Raw genomic sequence first — 17,452 nt, forward strand, 5'->3', positions numbered from 1 at the left:
CAAATAGAAAACAAAAGCAAAACATCCTGAACGACGATCAAAACAATCACTGGCACTGGAGAATCAGCGTTCAATGTCAAAATGCCACGTCGTAATCCACCTACATCCATAACGATTCTCCTACCACCTCCCACCTCGTCGACCTCTGCCTCAACCTCAGCCTCGACCTCTTCGAACCCATCATCGACAAACCCGATACCAAATCCAAAACCAATACCAAAACCGATAGGTAAACCAGTGATACCTACTAATGTAGAGCTGGAAGTATTGATACTGGCTAAGAAATTGGCAAAGGAAAAAGGACAAATATTCGATTTGGAATCTTATCTATCAATCGATCAATTAGAAGAATATAGAGTCAAATATTTAGGATTAAAACCTAAACCACCTCCAACACCACCACCACCACCACCTCCTCCTCCTCCGCCTGTTGTCCCTGAGGAGATACAACCACTACCACCTACAACGACGGATGCATCCGTACCTGCACCTGATACACCATCAACCTCAACTCCCGTAATCGAGATTGAAATACCACAACCTAATCCAGCAACATCAACATCAACATCAGCAGTCACTCCTACACCTGATACAGCTACAGCTACACCTGCAATTGTACCTGTACCTGAGGCAAATAGCACACCAACACCAACACCGATAAAGAGAGTAATCAAAATACCAGATTTAAGTCATTTACATTGGAAACAACGCGCTAAACGATTAGCTGAATTACAAAAAGAAGCTGATATGATCGCTAGTGGTGAATTACCTGAATCATCTTCAATTCTATTCCAACAGTACCAACAGCAGCACCAGCAAGAGGATGCAGCGAATTCAGGTGTGGGTACAAGTGGAGGCGCAGGAGGCGGTGGTAAGAAAGGTGAATTGTCAGAAAAGGAAAAAGAAAGTATAAGGGGGAGTGCTAGTTATTGGTGAGTTCATTCGCGAAAAGGCGAGGGGGGTACAAGGTTGTCATTCGCTCGCTCGCTTGTTTGGTGTCACTTTCAGTTCTCGTTCTCGTCCCTATCTTCCTTTTTTCCATTGTTTTTCTCGTGCTAAAGCACAAAACATCTGTAGGAACTCGTTATTGATATCAGCACGTAAATCTCGAGGACCACAATGGGATTATTCGCTACAACAATACATGTATGACAGACGTTGTTCAGAGTATTACAATCATGGACAAGATCCCAGACCACCTTCACCGATCGTTCCCCTATCGTCCACGCTCACTCCTTCCAAAATTGCCAAGAGCGATTTACAAGGACAAGGGCAAGGTGAAGAAGAGGGAGAAGGCGAAGCGGGTGGTCAAAGTGGTGTAGGTGTAGGCACAAAGATGGAGACAAATGGTCAAAGTCAAAGTCCGATCAAGAAGAGGAAATTGGACATTGGAATAGAAGAAATCAACGAAAATAATAACTCGAAATCGCAAATCAATGGAATTAGAGGAAATATTTCTACATCTACAGGACAATCACAAGATCAAGGACAAACGCAAAGAGAAAGATCAAATCCGATTCAAACTCAAAGTCAGGTTTCTGCATCTGGCATAGTAACCAAACAATCACCTCATCATAATCCAATGAATATCCAAACTACACCTCAATCGAATCAGTCTGCTTTACCACGGACACAACATGGTCAACAACCACGTTCACTGTCTTCCTCAAATATCAATTCCAATTCAGTACCTGGAATGAGCGGTCTCGTCAATAGCAACAGTAGTGGTAATAGCAATGTTAATGGAATTATAAATGGTAATATGGGTGCTGTGCAAAATACAAATGGAGGTCAAATAAATCCTCAAGGTATACACCCAAATTATTTAATTGCTTTACAACAGTTACAAGCTCAACAAATACAAGCTCAACAACAACAACAGCAACATCAACGAGGCAATCCTGGATCAACGGCAACTGGAACTGGAGCAGGAATGGGGATGGGGATGGGAAATCAATCGTTTAATCCTCAATTGTTGGCAGGATTAAGTCCTTCTCAATTGGCTAATTTGAATTCTCAATTAACGGGATTAAACCCTAGTCAACTCGGATCAATGATCATGAATCAACAACAAAATGGAAATGGAAATGGAAATGGAAATGGGAATCAACAATTCATGGGTCTTCAACAAATGCAATTCAATGGAGGTGGTTCATTAAATCCTCTTGGACAACATGCGAATTCAGTTCCTCAATCAAATCAAAGTCAAAATCAAATCCCAAATCAAATGCAATTCCTAAATCAAATGAATCAAGGTATCTCTCAACATGGTCTAGCTCAAGGACTACCTCTATACAACAACAATGATAACAACCAGTCGAACGCTCCATCGGGAGGTCCAATGTTATCGTCAACTGGCTCAGCGTCACATTCACAACCACAACCACATTCACAATCACAATCACAGTCGACGGGAGCAGGTCCAACCCTGAATATGAACATGGATAATTGGTCTGAATTCACGAATTGATTGGAATCTGAATTTGGGATTTTTAGAAGTTAGGTCATCAATAACGATATATATATGTGTGGGTCTTGGAAATATGGTTGAAAATGGAAGAATCAAGGAACGTCAGATTAGAAAGAGTAGAATCATTGTATAATCGTTGTTTTGTATCTTTCTGTCTTGGCGGTATTTCCGGAGTCAACGCTGTCTTTTTTGGATATTCTTGGGCGACATCTTGTCTTCCGTGGGTTTGTGGAAGGTGATTAATTATAAACAATAGCATTGATACAACATATCTTGGATGCATTGGAAAATTTATCATGCTATCTCCATCTCGTCATTGTATATCAACTTCATTAAAAACGTAAAAACGTAAATCGGCAACCTTCTCATAAAAAAACTTTGTATACAGCATGGCGATGAACCATAAAACCCCAGAAACAAAACCACTACTAATGACAAAGGCTCGTATCAAACGAAAGAGAAGATTCAAAGAATGAGAAGTACTTGTCAATGTGATCTTGATATACGAGAAGACACAAAATAAAACGGAAGCATAGTAAAGACCGTAAGGAATGTAATGTTGATCAATGAAAAAGAACGTGGTATTACTGGGACCGGTAAGTATATAATGTTATGTACAGATGATGGAAAAATGCGAAGTATTTTCGTGAGGAAGTATGCTTTCTTGCTTTTCGTAGAGTTCATGTCGTGTGTTCTCGCGTTGCCTGTCGTTATTGGTTTATTGGAAAGAGCAAAGGAGTGGAATCATCATCTAGATCGTCGGTAATGGTATGTGGCTCGTGAATTAGTCACAAATGAGGTGAGAAGAGAAATTGGTCGTATCGTATTGTTTTACTGCGTGAATGGATTAACGGTGTTTATTTGAGAGGAAAGGCGTGGGATGCAAAACAATATGGGCGCAAAGGTACTCGTTGTAAATAGGTTAGACTTTCCCCTGTGACCCAATAAAAGCTTTGAACTTGGCGTTGATCAAAGCTGGGTATATCGATCTATTCCAATTCCTTAGCATTGCTCCGCTCATCGGTACTGCAGCAGCCGACTTACAATTGACATAAGGCCTTATCATCTTCTGCATTGATCATTTGTTTTATTAATTTGATCTGCTGACTCTTTTTCATCGCTTCAGACTGTGCTAAAGTCAGCTTTCTAGTAACGATTTGTGAGCCATGAATCGGATTTGGAACATACATCAAGCCTTTTAACCAAGACGTTGGCAAGCTCCACAACTCTGACGACCTTACTTTTGTTCATCAGTTCCTGTGCCCAGGTTGCGTTGGAAGTCTTCTCGGTAATTGTCGGTTCAATGACGCCCAAGTAAGCAAGAACGTTCAACCCATGTTCACCTTGAAGATTGTATATGATATCTTTAGCGGGGAGTGAGCCGAACGATGAGATATCAAGTCCCTCGAGCGGAACAAGAGTACATTCGCTCATACTATTTGACTCTTGGTTTTCGCACTGTTCATGTTGCGACAGCTTCGGTTGACATACTGAAGTACCTTCTTGCTTGTGAAAATCTCTCTTTGACTCGTTTCCAGAGTGGACTTGTGAGTCAATAACGGTAAAGGCGTTACGTATTCTCGACTGAAGCTGCTCGTTATTGTCCAACAAAGGGATGATTGAGAGATCTTGTTGTACAAGACTGTCGAGAGCGATTCCAAAATGTTCATCAGGTCTGGAGTTGACTTCTGCATAAGAACGAACTTTATGTGCAATTTGCTTAGACAAAGTGATTTTACGAGAATCAGGACTAAGAGAGCGGAACTGATCGGTGGTGCTAAGGGTCTTTGAAAGCTTATATCAGCGTGATGCAACGTAACAGTGTATCGAGTCAGCATCTCTCAATTGATAATTGTGCTTACCTTTGGTACGTCCTCATGAAGTTTTCTTCCCCTTCCAATCCTATCTGTTCTGACCGGGCTCATGGATCTACGAGGCAGAGCTGCAGATTGTCGGCCAAGAGATGTAGGCAAACCTTGCGCTACGCGTTCGGCTATCTTCTCTGGTCGAAGTTTGCGTGGTTCGTGAAGCGTTACTGACAGGTAATTCCGGCCCACTTTCTGATTATGCATGAGGGCTATAGCACTCGCAGCTAAGTATGGCATGTGCATCAGTATAGAGATTACTGCTGAGCGTTCCCGCTTACCCTGTTCTGGAGCATAGAAGCTGACAAATCCATATCCTCTAGATCTACCCTCGTCATCGCGCATAACTCGAGCGCTAACGACTTGGCCAAACTGACATGAACAATGCAGTTAGCTCTAACACACGTGAACGTGTAATAAACGCTACTAACCTGACTGAATATGTGTTCAAGATAGTAGGAGCTAATGTCAGAATCGAGGTTCTGGACGCAGAGTTCAGCTTTGAGCACGATCCCGTAGAAGAAGCATCTCTCACCTTTACGAACACATTACTATAGTCCACTAAGCCAGACGCACTATTTGATCCTGGTCCAAAGGCTGGTGCGGGCCTGATATGTTGTCCGGGACCTTCACTCATACATTAGTCTTGTTGTGCATCATCAGAGCTATCATCTGCTAAACTTACCATGTTGGATGATTGTTCCATCGTCTGAAACCAAGCCGGTAGGCCTCAAATCCCCCTCAGAACTCTCACCAACAGTTAAGCTCCATGTTCGACCCCTGCCATTTAAACTACTCATACTTGCTTTACCCAGCCTTCTACACATCACATCCGACGTCGTCGGTCCGAAATATCCATCACTACAGCTGTCAGGTATGATACCGACAGCAGCAAACAGGTTATGATCTGCCCAAGGTGGGACAAAGTCCACAGAGGTCGGCATAAGTACATGATCAACACCAGAAAAGTTGGGGATCATAGTAGTTGTAGGTGTCGATGGAACTGAAAGATTCGGCACATACATCATACCCATTGATGGGATGACTTGGTTACCATCCACAGGATAGATGGGTGTAAGGTATTGGACTTGGCTTGCGGAGGAGGGGGTTTGAGGTGGCATATCAATATGGATTGGAGGACGGGCTTGAAAATCATGCTCGGATACAGGTGTAATTGGTTCCGGCATAGAGGAATGAATATGGCTGTTTTAAATCATCAGTCGGTTGCCGTGTTTCTTGTGATTATGAAAAGGAAGCTTACATCTGCCACCCTTTCAGCAGACTTGCAGTTTGGCCAAACCCTCTATCAAATCTTGAAGCCTCTTCTTCGTACCAGAACTCGACTCTGGCCAGCCAGAGGTGATTGTTGTGTTCGCCTTTCCCCTGTTCACTCGCTTCAGTAACGTATGTATTCACCGTTCTGATAGATCCCCAAGGTCGAACGGCATCGTACACTTTTCCGGGTGTAGGGAAGTTGGCAAGAAAAGCGAGCTCCGGATCGCATGGAGGTTTAGGTGTTGCAACCATTCTTGCCGGTCGGATATACCTAGTGGCAGTACTTGAGGTAGGATTAGGCAAAAGAGTGGGCGGAGGGTAGGGTGAGAACCATATCCCTCTTGGAGTAAAGGTAATGTGATTCACCAGTATTGCAAGGGCACGTTCAGCTGCGAAACACGCATATATCAGCTTAGTGTTTGTGTGACTTTACGAGCGTTTGCGGTACTTACCAAGGGGTAGACTAGTGAAGTCAATGGTACCTAGAGACCGTCATGTCAGCTTAGCTCTTGAAAAAGACAAAGACAAAGTGAACAAACTCACCAGTTTTGCTCATCCAGTCATAGTACATATTGGGTAACAACCTGTTGTTTGGTGGCACAGCAGGTTTGAGAAGAACTCGGATGGGCATACATCCTCTCAGTGCATCTGCGAGTAGTCGTTCCGGCATGTCAGGCGGAAACATATTGACATATATTGTCGCTTGGGTCTGCTGACAATGAAGGATCAAACCGTCAGCTGAATTCAATGCGAAGGGACGAAGCTGAGTCGAGCTCACCATATGAGGATGAGCTAGTAGTGGTTCACCCATTGGGTTCGAAGTATATACCATGTTGAGCATGTTCTCTGCGGAAGGTAATGGACCCGCTTGATCGTGAGGAGATACCTGCTCCAGTTGTGCAGATTGATGTATGGTGAATATTACTTCCTCGGGAGACGGGTAGTGGAATTGAGCATGTACGCCCTTGACGTGTTTCTGGGGTAATTGTGGTGTCTCAGGCTTCACAAGGATAGCATTAGATAAACTGACAGGTTTAGGAGTTGGTGAGGAGAACTCGTGGATATCGCCAAAGTCGGTTGGGTCAGAAGGCTCTCTTTTGTGGTAAGGGGAAGGAGAAGCGAAGAGTGTGCTCGAGGGAGAAGACGACATGGCTGTGAGATTATTTGAAAGAGTGAAGATGAGACCAAGGGCTGGCAGGTTAGAAGGGATGACGGTAGCAAGGCATGGTCAGTTCGCGTCACTCGCGATATTTCGCAGATGGAATCATCAAAAAGCGGGCCTGAGGAGAGAGGCTCAAATCTGCTTAGAACTTCCCCACATGTAGGATGGGAGAGTATAAGTCAGAAAGACATTGATTTGTTACCAAAAAGGTTCATACACCAGAGTACCATTGGAGCTTGACTCACAGTAGTACTATAATCGCTCCGGTGTGAGCCAAAGGAGCTGAGAGTCGAATGTACGTGACAAGTGAATATGCAAGTATATACTACGATACCAAGGAGGTTGAACGAATAAGGGTTATTTGGAGGATCGAAGTACTATCAGAACAATCAGAAACGAGCAGGGTGGAAGTTATAAGGTGAAAAGTGAAGAGTAAAATAGATTAATTGGTTTATATATGTAACGTATATCCAAGGGAGACGATATATGAGAACCCATTCGTTTAGACTAAAATGGAACTAAAGTAAGACGATCACCGTATCTCATAATATTCCGCTTGGACCTGCCAGGGACCTGGATGTGTTTGAGGATGTCTTTGATGACGAGGACCGAGCGAGGGATGATGAACTAACTACTGATGATCGGTATTCCGGGCTGCTAAAGATGTGTATCGATCGCATGTAGTCTGTTTGGGATCCTTCTGTATGCTTCTTGAGCACAAGGAGGAGAAGAAGCGAGCGAGTGTATGAGTTAATAAGACTAAACAAGATCGACAGAACGATACCTCAACATGTGGTATAAAACGAAGAGGGATAAGATCTGATTGTCTCGAGGTGATGTAAGTGATTTCAAGGGGGGATTAGATTCATGATTGATGAGTATTTAGCGTGTGTGATTTTTGATTGTGATCAGCGATATCCTCTGAAGTTGGAAGAATGAAAAGAAGGGACAGGGAGAATCAAATGGAAAAGAGGGGTGTCCGTGCGTTGCGAACACTCTGGATGATCCATGCGTACCAGGGAACTCGATTCAAGGAGGTCAATGCTTTATCGTTTTAGCTTACTTGTTTGGTTCATCCGAGAACGTTTTGACTTTAATTTCGGACGTGTGTGGAAATGGGTAAAGCCGATATGATCAATCTTCCTACTTTTTCAGCGTCATCATTCTTCGTGTCTGGTTGAGATAAATCCATTTAGTCATGATGTATTTATATTATTTTGAGATATAATCAGAGTGATGTAAGAGTACCCCCAAAAGAACGGAGTTGACATCATTGGACGTATCATTTTGAGGCCAACTTCAAGAAAATACTCGTATGGGATAAAGGTCTGTTGTCGCCTTTATTTAGATAGATGACTGTCATTCACGCAATCGCATCACCCGTGAGAAAGCTGTTTTAACCTTGTGTGTCAATTTAGTGGTAAGCTTGAATGGTACCGAAGGGGTGACACTCAGGCACCAACATTCATTCCATTCAAAAGTTATACGCGAATTCCTTGTCTCTTTGCTTTTTTAGTCGTGGAATGAACACTGCCTCTGCAAGGTATCAATCTCCTCGGATTGATCAACTTGGATCAAATCAACAGATCTGGGTGGAATACACGAGGAGCGAGCATCATACCATTGTGATCCTTGCTGAGGGTGCAGGCAATGCCTCGTCTAATCAAACCTCTTTCGATACTTTGTATTATCCTTTTCCTCCTTTCTTTATCCCATTACCTCTTCACATCTTCAATAGCAACATCGTTAACAAGTCAATGGCGGAACGTTCCTACTACCACCCCTACCTCCTTCTCAGCTGACTCACTTAAAAACACTAAAGCCGAAAGACCAAAATCCCCAGGAGGATGGTCGAGCGATACTTATACCCATTCCGGATTAACGATAGACCATAAAGGTTTGATTCACTGGAAAGAACATGAACACAATTATGAATCACATCCTATAGGATTGTTGATTGAGAGAGGGAAAGAATTAGCTCGGCTCCAAAAGGATAAGATTGATCGAATACGAAATTTGAAAGACTCATATGGAGATTATCAGGAAGCTTTTGGTATGAATCCACCTAGAGGTTTTGATGTTTGGTAAGTCACGATATTCCACATAGCATACTCTCTAGATGCTATCTGACCAGGTTTCATAACAGGTACACATTTACGCAATCATTTAAACTAAATACAACACCTGTCCCATCTTTGATTCCTTTAGCTCATAATCCAATCTTATCTTTCCTTTCTCTACCTGTTAACGTATTGAGGGAAAGAATAGAAGAGGTGAGGTTGGAAGATAAGATATACACTATCACCTTTGTTCCACCTGGAGAGGGAGATAAAGGAACGGCATGTGATGCAAACCAGAAATGGGTTGCGGCAGACATGACCAGTCGGGGGAAAGGAAGAGTCGTCGTTCATGGTCAAGCAGCTTGGGATCACAGATGCAAGTGAGTTCATCGTTCGTCGTGTATCTGACTCTCTCTTAAACTGGTATTGAAGGAACTGAGTGAGAATGGCGAACAGTAATACTCTCAGTCTGATCTTACCTATCTTACCCTTGCTTCCGAAAGAGTTGTTCACAATGAAACCTCCATTGGTCATACCGTTTTCAATAGATGATGGTCCAAGAGGGATGGTTCATAACTCATTTAGAGAGAAAGCTGAATCTTTAGCCAAACGTGGGAAAGGTAAGTATCAATGTCTTCATTACCCTCACTTTGTTGGAAGCTGAATGACAGAGTAGCATGGCCAAAAGCTCAATTGGACAAAGCTGAACAGTCAATGAAATGGACATTTGGTTGGTACGTTATCTCCTCGTTTTGTATATTGTCGTGGAAATAGCCTGACACTCATATTGGATGTGGGAAAAAGGGCATGGACATGCCCTGAAGGATCACCATTGAAATCCCAAACAACAGATGTAGTGTTGAATGACTTACCTGAACCTGAGTATCTAACTGGCGGAGAAGGTAAGTAAAATTGCTTGTTTTCATCTCCACTGTGGGAGCGATATACAGCTGACGATATCGCATTAAAGTGCGAAAGTCTTTTATAGCAGACTTTGATAAAAGCGCAGATTGCTGTTCAAATCCTGAACTGATGAACTACGTGAGTCGCATGCCGGACTTTCAATGTATCGTATCTCGAATTGTAGTGATGTTGACTGTAAGGCGATAGCATAACTTATTGCTGAATGATCAGTATCGTGCTGCAGTAGATCTGGTCCCTGTGATTTCCACTTGCAAGGTAAGCTCCTCTGGATTTTCAATATGCCCAAGCTTGTTAACCCAGATTGACGAAATTTACCAGACCAAGTGGCATAGTGACATACTTGGGATACCTACGGATGATATGTTTGGTGAGCTCATTCAACGCCGCAGTTGATATCATCTTCCAGCTTCGATTTTGACTGAAAGCCTCAATGATTAGAGGAATCCGAACACAAGAAATGGGAAGACAAGACCATTGCCAAAGTTTTCTGGGTAAGCAATTCCTTGTTTCTTTCATTCATCAAGTAAATCCTTCCCTGTTCACCATGAGAAACCCGACCTTGATATAGCGTCTATGATTGATGAATGTAGACTGATCTGCGACTATTTTCATAGCGAGGCTCGGCCACGGGAATGGATCATTCACGTCAAACACCATGGAGACAATCTCAACGAGAGAGATTACACTTTTTCTCTCATAACGTCTCATCATCAAACGAGATGACTTCAGTCATATTACCTAACAACGAGCTCGAGGAATATAGGAAAGAAGAACTTGACAATTGGCTAGATATAGGATTGAGTGGAGTCCCACTTCAGGTCGGTGATATCTTTTTGATCATTAAAATAAAAATAGGCTGATCAAGGATAAATGTATATAGTGTCATGAAGAAGATGGGAGCTGCGAAGACATGCGTAGAGAAATCGAGTTCATGGGAAGAGTGAAGAAGGAGGATTCGTTGAAGTAGGTAGTAGAAGATCAGACTCGTTATATAAAATTCATGAACACGCTAATCTGTCGACATAGGTATAAATACGTCATGGATGTTGATGGGTAAGTAACGATTGATTTTCGTATACATGATGCTTAAACTGATGCATATACTGTACATTTAGAAACGGATGGAGTGGAAGATTCAGAAGACTGTTGAGTGATGATAATGTTGTATTCAAAAGCACTTTATTCGTGAGTCTTACCTCATTTGAATTGGTGGTTTCACCTATGCCTCATATTTCTTCTCATCTGGCTGACTTCGTTTCGCTCAAAATCATGCTCTAGATTGAATGGTATAATGTGAGTCGAGCTGATCTTCTTTGCATTGGAGAATGCAGCTTAGCTGATATCGTTTAATTATGTAGGAAATGTTAATTCCATGGTATCATTATGTTCCGATCAAATTAGATTATTCAGATATTCAGTGAGTCGCTCCAATATCCATCTGGCCATTTAATCCAAGTCTCGATGAATCGTTTAATTCCTCGATCGATTCACTGAAGGCATATTGACATCGATGTGTATAGCGATATAATGGCATTCTTCGTTGGTTCTCCAGATGGAACTGTAAAGGGACATGATGAATTGGCTAGGGAAATAGCTAAGAATGCAATAGAGTTTGTCGATACGAAATGGAGGTGAGTGATGAAGAGCATCATCCACCTCAATGCAATGACAAATTACGAAATTAAGCACCTTGTATATCAAAGCGGCTTCTTACGGACTGAGGCTAATGAGTGATATGGTATAGACTACAAGACATGCAATCTTTCATGTTTTTGTTATTATTAGAAGTGAGTCTTCTGCGTATCGTGTTTTACTCATTTGGAGAGAACAGAATCCGACAGATATATACGATTCTCAACTGTTCAGTTGGTAGAAGGCTGATTGTACATTTTATGTGTTTAGTACTGGAGATTAATGTCTGACGATAGACAAGCAGCTTCATTCGAAATTCAAAGTTGAAGTAATATGAGCGATTACTGCTCGTCGTGCATTCGGGCGTTTGTAGGTGAGGACTCTGTTGTATATTCAAGAAAAGCGCCTTAGACAAGCTTGCACACGTTTTGGAGGTCAAGGCAAATCAAACGTAGACTATTAGACCACATTAGACAATATTAGCAGACATTAGACAATAGAGAGACGCCTTCGTTTCTTACATTTAAGATTATAATGAACATCATGATAAAATGCATTATACATATCGAGGTACAATTTGGTGATATAATCCAATGTGTGGAAAGTGAGCCCCCGTCCTTCCTGGAGATTCCGATGATATGAGAAGAAAAGGAAATAGGAAGGGAAAACTCATTGTAAGCCCAAATTTACGAAGTGAAGAAATGAAAAGCGAAAAAAGAGAAAAACAGTAAAATGCTGAGAGAGTAAAAAGATATCGTTATAATGCTACATGTGTGATTATCCATTATCCCGAGATACTATGCAGAAGAAGAAGAGGAAGGTGGTAGTGATGGTGTTGATGGTGATGAACATCATACGATATGGGTTCAGATTTCACTGTCTGCGATCGTCGTTTGATCCAAGTTCGAAATATCGATGCGGCACGTTTTATCCTATAGATTCAGCTTGTTGATCTTCCACCAGCATCCTTTCCCTTTCTCTTTCCGCTGCGTCAGCTGCAGAAACAGCAGCTACGTTTCCTGATGCAGTATCGCTCGTTCCTGTTGCTGCACTGGCACCTGCTTCTGCACCAGTAGCGGTTCCTGCTCTAGCAGCTGTACCTGGTGCACCTCTTCTTCTTCTTCTACGAGGAAGAGTGATTATCTTAGGCATAGGTCGAACATCCAGATCTAACGCTACATTAGTTGCAGCTTGGAATGCCTATGAAATTGGACCAGTATCAGTAAAGTTATGCAATAGACCGGGGCGGTCATGAACGTTACTCACCTCGATCCACGAAACTACTTCTCTATTATCCGAAGTCTGTAGTAAGAATTGTTCACCATTTACTCTAACCCTGACTACATTTTTCCTTTTAGCATAATCTGCAGCTAAACCGGATTCAGCGTTTTGAAGGGAATACTGTTTGACCATTGAGTTGTGTTGGAAATGTGACGCTAAGCTTGTACCGCCACTTGAACCGGCAGAACTCGTCGCTGTGGTAGATGAAATGGAAGGTCTTCTGGGTGTAGCTGTTGATCCTGATCCTCCTGATCCAGGATTAGCGAAAAGGTTTGCATCTTTTATATCTTGTGATTCTGGAGATAGAACCGAAGAGTTTGTATTGGTATCAGATGCGTTGGTTACTATTGAAAGTGAGCTTCTTCTAGGCATTGATATTCCAGAAGATGTCTCGGATAAACGCCTTGACCCTGATCCATTTATTGATGTAGTAGATCCTGTTCCTGCTAATGGATTAGTCAATCCAGCTGTAGATCCTCTTCTTTGATTAGATGGATAAACATTTTCAGGGATACTACCTCTTCTGGTCTCGTTTCCTCCGACTACAGCTGAAATTGATCCTCTCCTGATGGATGTAGGAGCAATTTGAGAGCTGGAAGATCCTCTACGTTCATTGGGGAAATGAACGTGTAAACTATCGTCAACCTCATCTTCGTTTATTGTAGGGACAGGAGCATCCACTTTTAATGGGAATCGATGAGGATCAAATTTGTATATATAGAAACTTGTACCGTGAATGATGAAGTAGAGTTTTTTCCATGAACGATCTCGAGCTTGTTGCCCGGGAGCGGTAAATTCCATTTTTCGTGGTAACATACCCTCAATATGGACCTATGATGTTGAACTTTGTTAGGATGATTCTACAATGTGGTATCGCAGCTTTTGACTTACAGAACACCAGTAGCTTGGTAATTTTTCCTTTCCTTCTTCATCTCGGGGTCTAGGTATATATGTACCAGGGAAGGGGGGTTCATAACCTGGGGGTGGTTTCAGCATGTCATCCGCTGATCTTCGTCTCTTCAATGCCGGTTGCTGTTTCTTTTCACCTGACCAGAAGTTGAATGAGCTTAATCCGGCAGCCGGCGTAGGTGGTGGTTTAGCCCATTCAGCAGCTGGTGTAGCAGGACCTGAACCATTAGGTTGTTGGAATTTCCCGAACGGACTTTTAGGTGGTAAGTCGATATGCATTGGTACTTGTTCACCTGAAGGCACAGTCTCCAACCTTGGTCGAACTGATATACGTTCAGCTGGTTGATCGGACTCAGGTGCGATAGGCTTGGGGGGAAGGTTGATCATGGATCGTGAGACTTGCGAGTAGAGCGAAGGTCGAGTAGAGGGTGTGGGTCTGGCCATGTTTGAAGGTAAGCCTGTTGTGAGGGGTTGAGTGGGGGAAGGTCCGACCTGCTGTTGAGAAGAAATAGGTGGCGACTCCATTGATCCTTCATGTGTACCTTCGTTTGTGCCGACATCTGAAGCGCTATCACTATCATCTTCAATAGCTTCATCGTCTTCAACTGGACCTGAGACAGTTGTTGGGGACAAAATGGTGGGCTGATCGTTGGCAGCAGCACTATCGGCTAATTCGGATCCTCCCGAGCCTTTTGCTAATACCGGTTCTACAACTCTATTCGGGGTTGTGTTTGCAGCTGTATTCACTTGTGAGGTAGGTAGTGAATCAAAGTAACCTGAACTTCCGTCTGAGCCTGTCGCGGTGGAAGCATAAGACGATTCATTACGGATCAATGCTGCTCTGCCGGGAGTGGGTCGGGGTCCGGGAGTCGCACGAGGTGTACCTGCACCGAATTGAGCCCAATTTGAAGAAGGTTGTTTCTCTGTTGGAGTTTGCAGTGACCATACGGATTTACCGTTAGCTTTAGGGATGATTATTGAAGGTTTGCCGATTGAAGGACTTTGTACAGTGGGAGAGGAGATTTGTCTTCGATCTGCAAGGGGTAGATTGGCGTGATTTGAGGGAATAGAGTCTATACTATATATCAGAATGGCTTTTCGCAAATGTAACACAGTAATACTCACCTCCTTCTTCTTCTCTGACAGCAGATTTGGCCATAGGCGACACGTTGGCCGAAGCCCTCGCTTTCCCTTTATTCTTTTTGGAGAATCGTCCTGCAAGACTGAGAGCACCTCGTGTGCTTGAGCCACGAGGTTCCGTCTCAGTCTCAACATCAGAATCATCATCAGAATGACCGCCATCCATCTCAGGATCCGATTCTCCATCGCTTTCGTCATCGTCGTCTCCGGCGTCACCACCTTGTTCCTGTTCTACCGGCCTTGTCGAAGGTTGACGAAGCATAACAGGCTACATGGAAGTGTAAGTCAAACCCGATCTCGAACTAAGAGAATACACGTACCATAGCTCTCTTCGCCTTCCTCAACTCTTGTTCGGTCAACACACTCCTCTCCTTGCCCTTGCCCGACGGCGTCATGACTGGAGGCAATGAGAAGGGGAATCCATTGATACCTCCTGGCGTCCTCTGCCCACTGGGTGTTCCTAAAAATCCAGGTGTCTTAGGTCCACCTTCTCTGGCGAGAGAACCCCATCCTGGCGTCTTTGGTGTACTGATACCAGCAGAAGCTTGCGGGAACCCGGGCCAACCCTGTAATGTGGGGAGATTCTTGATCGGTTGAGGCATAGGTGGACTTTGAATGAGGGTCGACTTTCTTGATGGAGGATTGGGTCTTGGTCGGCTACTGTTCATAGGGGAAGCCGGAACAGAGCTTGATGAAGTTGTGAACACGTTGTCGTTGAGAGAAACATGAGAGACCCTAGCCATAGATGAAGGTCGTGCATTCGTTGCTGGTTGCGCAGCAGGTTTACTTTGTTCTTCTTGTGCAGCGGCGAGAGCTGCTGTTGAGCCTGGAGCTGCGACATCGGAAATGTCGATACTGAGGGAAGGTCTTCTTCTTCCTGAAGCGAAATCAGGTGGATGCAGACCACCACTCCTTGGCGAGGGACTTGATAGTGGAGGAGTCGGTAATGGGGCTTGTTGTCTGGGAGGTGTTTTTGGTATTGTTTCTGCTGAGGTAGGGGGAGTGATGGGTTTGACGGTGGGTTTCATCGCTGGCCAATTAGCGAGGCCATTCATTGCATCTAATGATCTTCTTCTGCTATTTTCGTTTGATGGAGTTAAAGCTGAGCCAAGAGATGACCGACCGTTTGGAGCTGCATGACCATCAGGTGATATATTGACATATTCATCATCTGGTACTACTAGAGGATATGACGGTTGCCATGTGACTGAATTTCTTCTTCCATCACGACTTTGTCTGGGAGTTCCTTCTGGTGAACTAGTCGATGCAAGAGCGAAATTTTCTGGAGCAAGTGAAGGAGAAGCAAATCTTTCATTATTCGGACTTCGATTAGCACGAGGCGAAAGATCTGTATATCTTGCTAAAGCTGGATCGTCGGAAGATGATTGTGGAGGGGTTTTAGGAGTTGCTTTAGACGGAGGAGGAGAGGACAAGTCAACTGAAGATTTGAAGAACGTAGAAGGGGATGTTAATTTCTTCCTCAATGAGCTGTTTTTGACGTCTGTATCAGGTGGTTGTCCTACTCCAAAGAAAGCTTTGATCTTGCCTCCAGAAGGAGGTGGAGATCCGTTTGTACCATTGTGAGTGATGATATCGATGGAAAGACGTTTAGGGCGAGAAGGAGAATCATCCGGTTTGCCAAAGGACGAAGGGGGTGCATCCGATGCCCGTCGATTGCGAGAGAATACCGAAGGCATGGTTAGAGAGTCGAGCGGGAAGGAAGAGGATTAAGGTGAAGTAGGATGTTGTAATGTGAGAAGGATGAGTATCCTGAAATACGAGGATGATATTGAAATGAGCTTGAATTTATGACGCAGAAGGCTGTGAAGGGTAGAAGAAGAGCGGTCTGGATTGCAATAACGGCTGCGGCAAGACATATGCCGGTGTATCTGGGTACTCACCAAGAGGTTGCAAGCGATCGCCGAGTTCACGTCAAGCCTCTCTCTCCGTCTTTCCTCTCTAGATCTCTTATAATCTTCGTTAGCAAATGTGTTGATGCTACTCGAGTACTAATGCCAGACGATTTCTAAGCAGCGCCAAGTAGAGACTGGATGTATTTTTTTGCTTTCGAAGCCGTGTTTGACTTGCTTCTGCTCTGAGTTGCCCGGGAGAATATAGATCACCTTGGCGAGATTTGTTGATACACAATTTTATCGGTTCAGCAAAAGCGATGCATGAAATGGTGGCGAATAGCCGAGGAACGAAGTGTGCAGGACGGGGCAATGGTACGAGTTTTGAGTTGTGTTCGATGAGACAAGCCGAAGATGAATATTGGTTTTAAAGTTGAATCTATAAAGTGCCTGTACAAATGAAATCACCTGTTGATGCGGATTTGTTCTTCTTCTTGTCCTTCTAACGTATTTGTTTACCCGGACCGAGACCAATGGAAAGCGTTGAGTTTGAGAGGTTAAGTATTTAATTTCTACTCTTCTATACACTCCTCCTATGAAGTCTAAAAAACGACAGTGTGGATGGAAGTGACGATGATGATGAAGATGGTGATGATTGTGAACAACGACGATGATGGCGACGACCTCTACAAATTGTTTTTCTCGTTTGTGTAAAATTGCCCGCACTAAAAAAAGGAAAGCTAGGAACAAAGTGGCATTGTAAAGATGAACCTCGTGGGTGATCACTCCGACGTCACCGAGCAGCGTTCAAAAGTCAAAACCCAGCTTATCACACCCTGAATTTTGATGACATTTAAACCATTCCATTCGATCTAATAGGTTCA

General features: G+C 43.5%; 4 protein-coding genes across 4 annotated transcripts; 2 read left to right on the forward strand and 2 right to left on the reverse strand.

The window, feature by feature from the left end:
• Positions 1-81: 81 nt before the first annotated feature.
• Positions 82-2,470, forward strand: IL334_004082 (uncharacterized protein; the record flags this gene model as incomplete). The annotated part of the gene is made up of 2 exons (XM_062935805.1): positions 82-932; positions 1,078-2,470. 2 exons carry the CDS (start codon positions 82-84, stop codon positions 2,468-2,470), a joined length of 2,244 nt encoding a protein of 747 aa, XP_062791856.1.
• A 922-nt stretch (positions 2,471-3,392) lies between these two features.
• Positions 3,393-6,760, reverse strand: IL334_004083 (uncharacterized protein; the record flags this gene model as incomplete). Its single annotated transcript, XM_062935806.1, has 12 exons — positions 3,393-3,459; positions 3,515-3,597; positions 3,659-4,255; positions 4,333-4,562; positions 4,617-4,707; positions 4,767-4,817; positions 4,871-4,962; positions 5,021-5,538; positions 5,597-5,999; positions 6,063-6,092; positions 6,154-6,319; positions 6,389-6,760. 12 exons carry the CDS (start codon positions 6,758-6,760, stop codon positions 3,393-3,395), a joined length of 2,700 nt encoding a protein of 899 aa, XP_062791857.1.
• Positions 6,761-8,422: 1,662 nt separating this feature from the next.
• IL334_004084 (uncharacterized protein) lies at positions 8,423-11,715 on the forward strand (the record flags this gene model as incomplete). Its single annotated transcript, XM_062935807.1, has 18 exons — positions 8,423-8,856; positions 8,919-9,212; positions 9,289-9,452; positions 9,509-9,566; positions 9,637-9,734; positions 9,803-9,873; positions 9,967-10,011; positions 10,075-10,123; positions 10,195-10,247; positions 10,371-10,574; positions 10,637-10,719; positions 10,783-10,809; positions 10,872-10,941; positions 11,035-11,049; positions 11,115-11,173; positions 11,277-11,387; positions 11,501-11,543; positions 11,659-11,715. The coding sequence occupies 18 exons, from the start codon at positions 8,423-8,425 to the stop codon at positions 11,713-11,715; spliced, it is 1,935 nt and encodes a 644-aa protein (XP_062791858.1).
• A 600-nt stretch (positions 11,716-12,315) lies between these two features.
• On the reverse strand, positions 12,316-16,415 carry IL334_004085 (uncharacterized protein; the record flags this gene model as incomplete). Its single annotated transcript, XM_062935808.1, has 5 exons — positions 12,316-12,588; positions 12,655-13,500; positions 13,561-14,540; positions 14,704-14,986; positions 15,039-16,415. 5 exons carry the CDS (start codon positions 16,413-16,415, stop codon positions 12,316-12,318), a joined length of 3,759 nt encoding a protein of 1,252 aa, XP_062791859.1.
• Positions 16,416-17,452: the final 1,037 nt, after the last annotated feature.

The sequence above is a fragment of the Kwoniella shivajii genome, chromosome 5, assembly GCF_035658355.1.
Source record: "Kwoniella shivajii chromosome 5, complete sequence".
Taxonomy (NCBI): Eukaryota; Fungi; Basidiomycota; class Tremellomycetes; order Tremellales; family Cryptococcaceae; genus Kwoniella; species Kwoniella shivajii.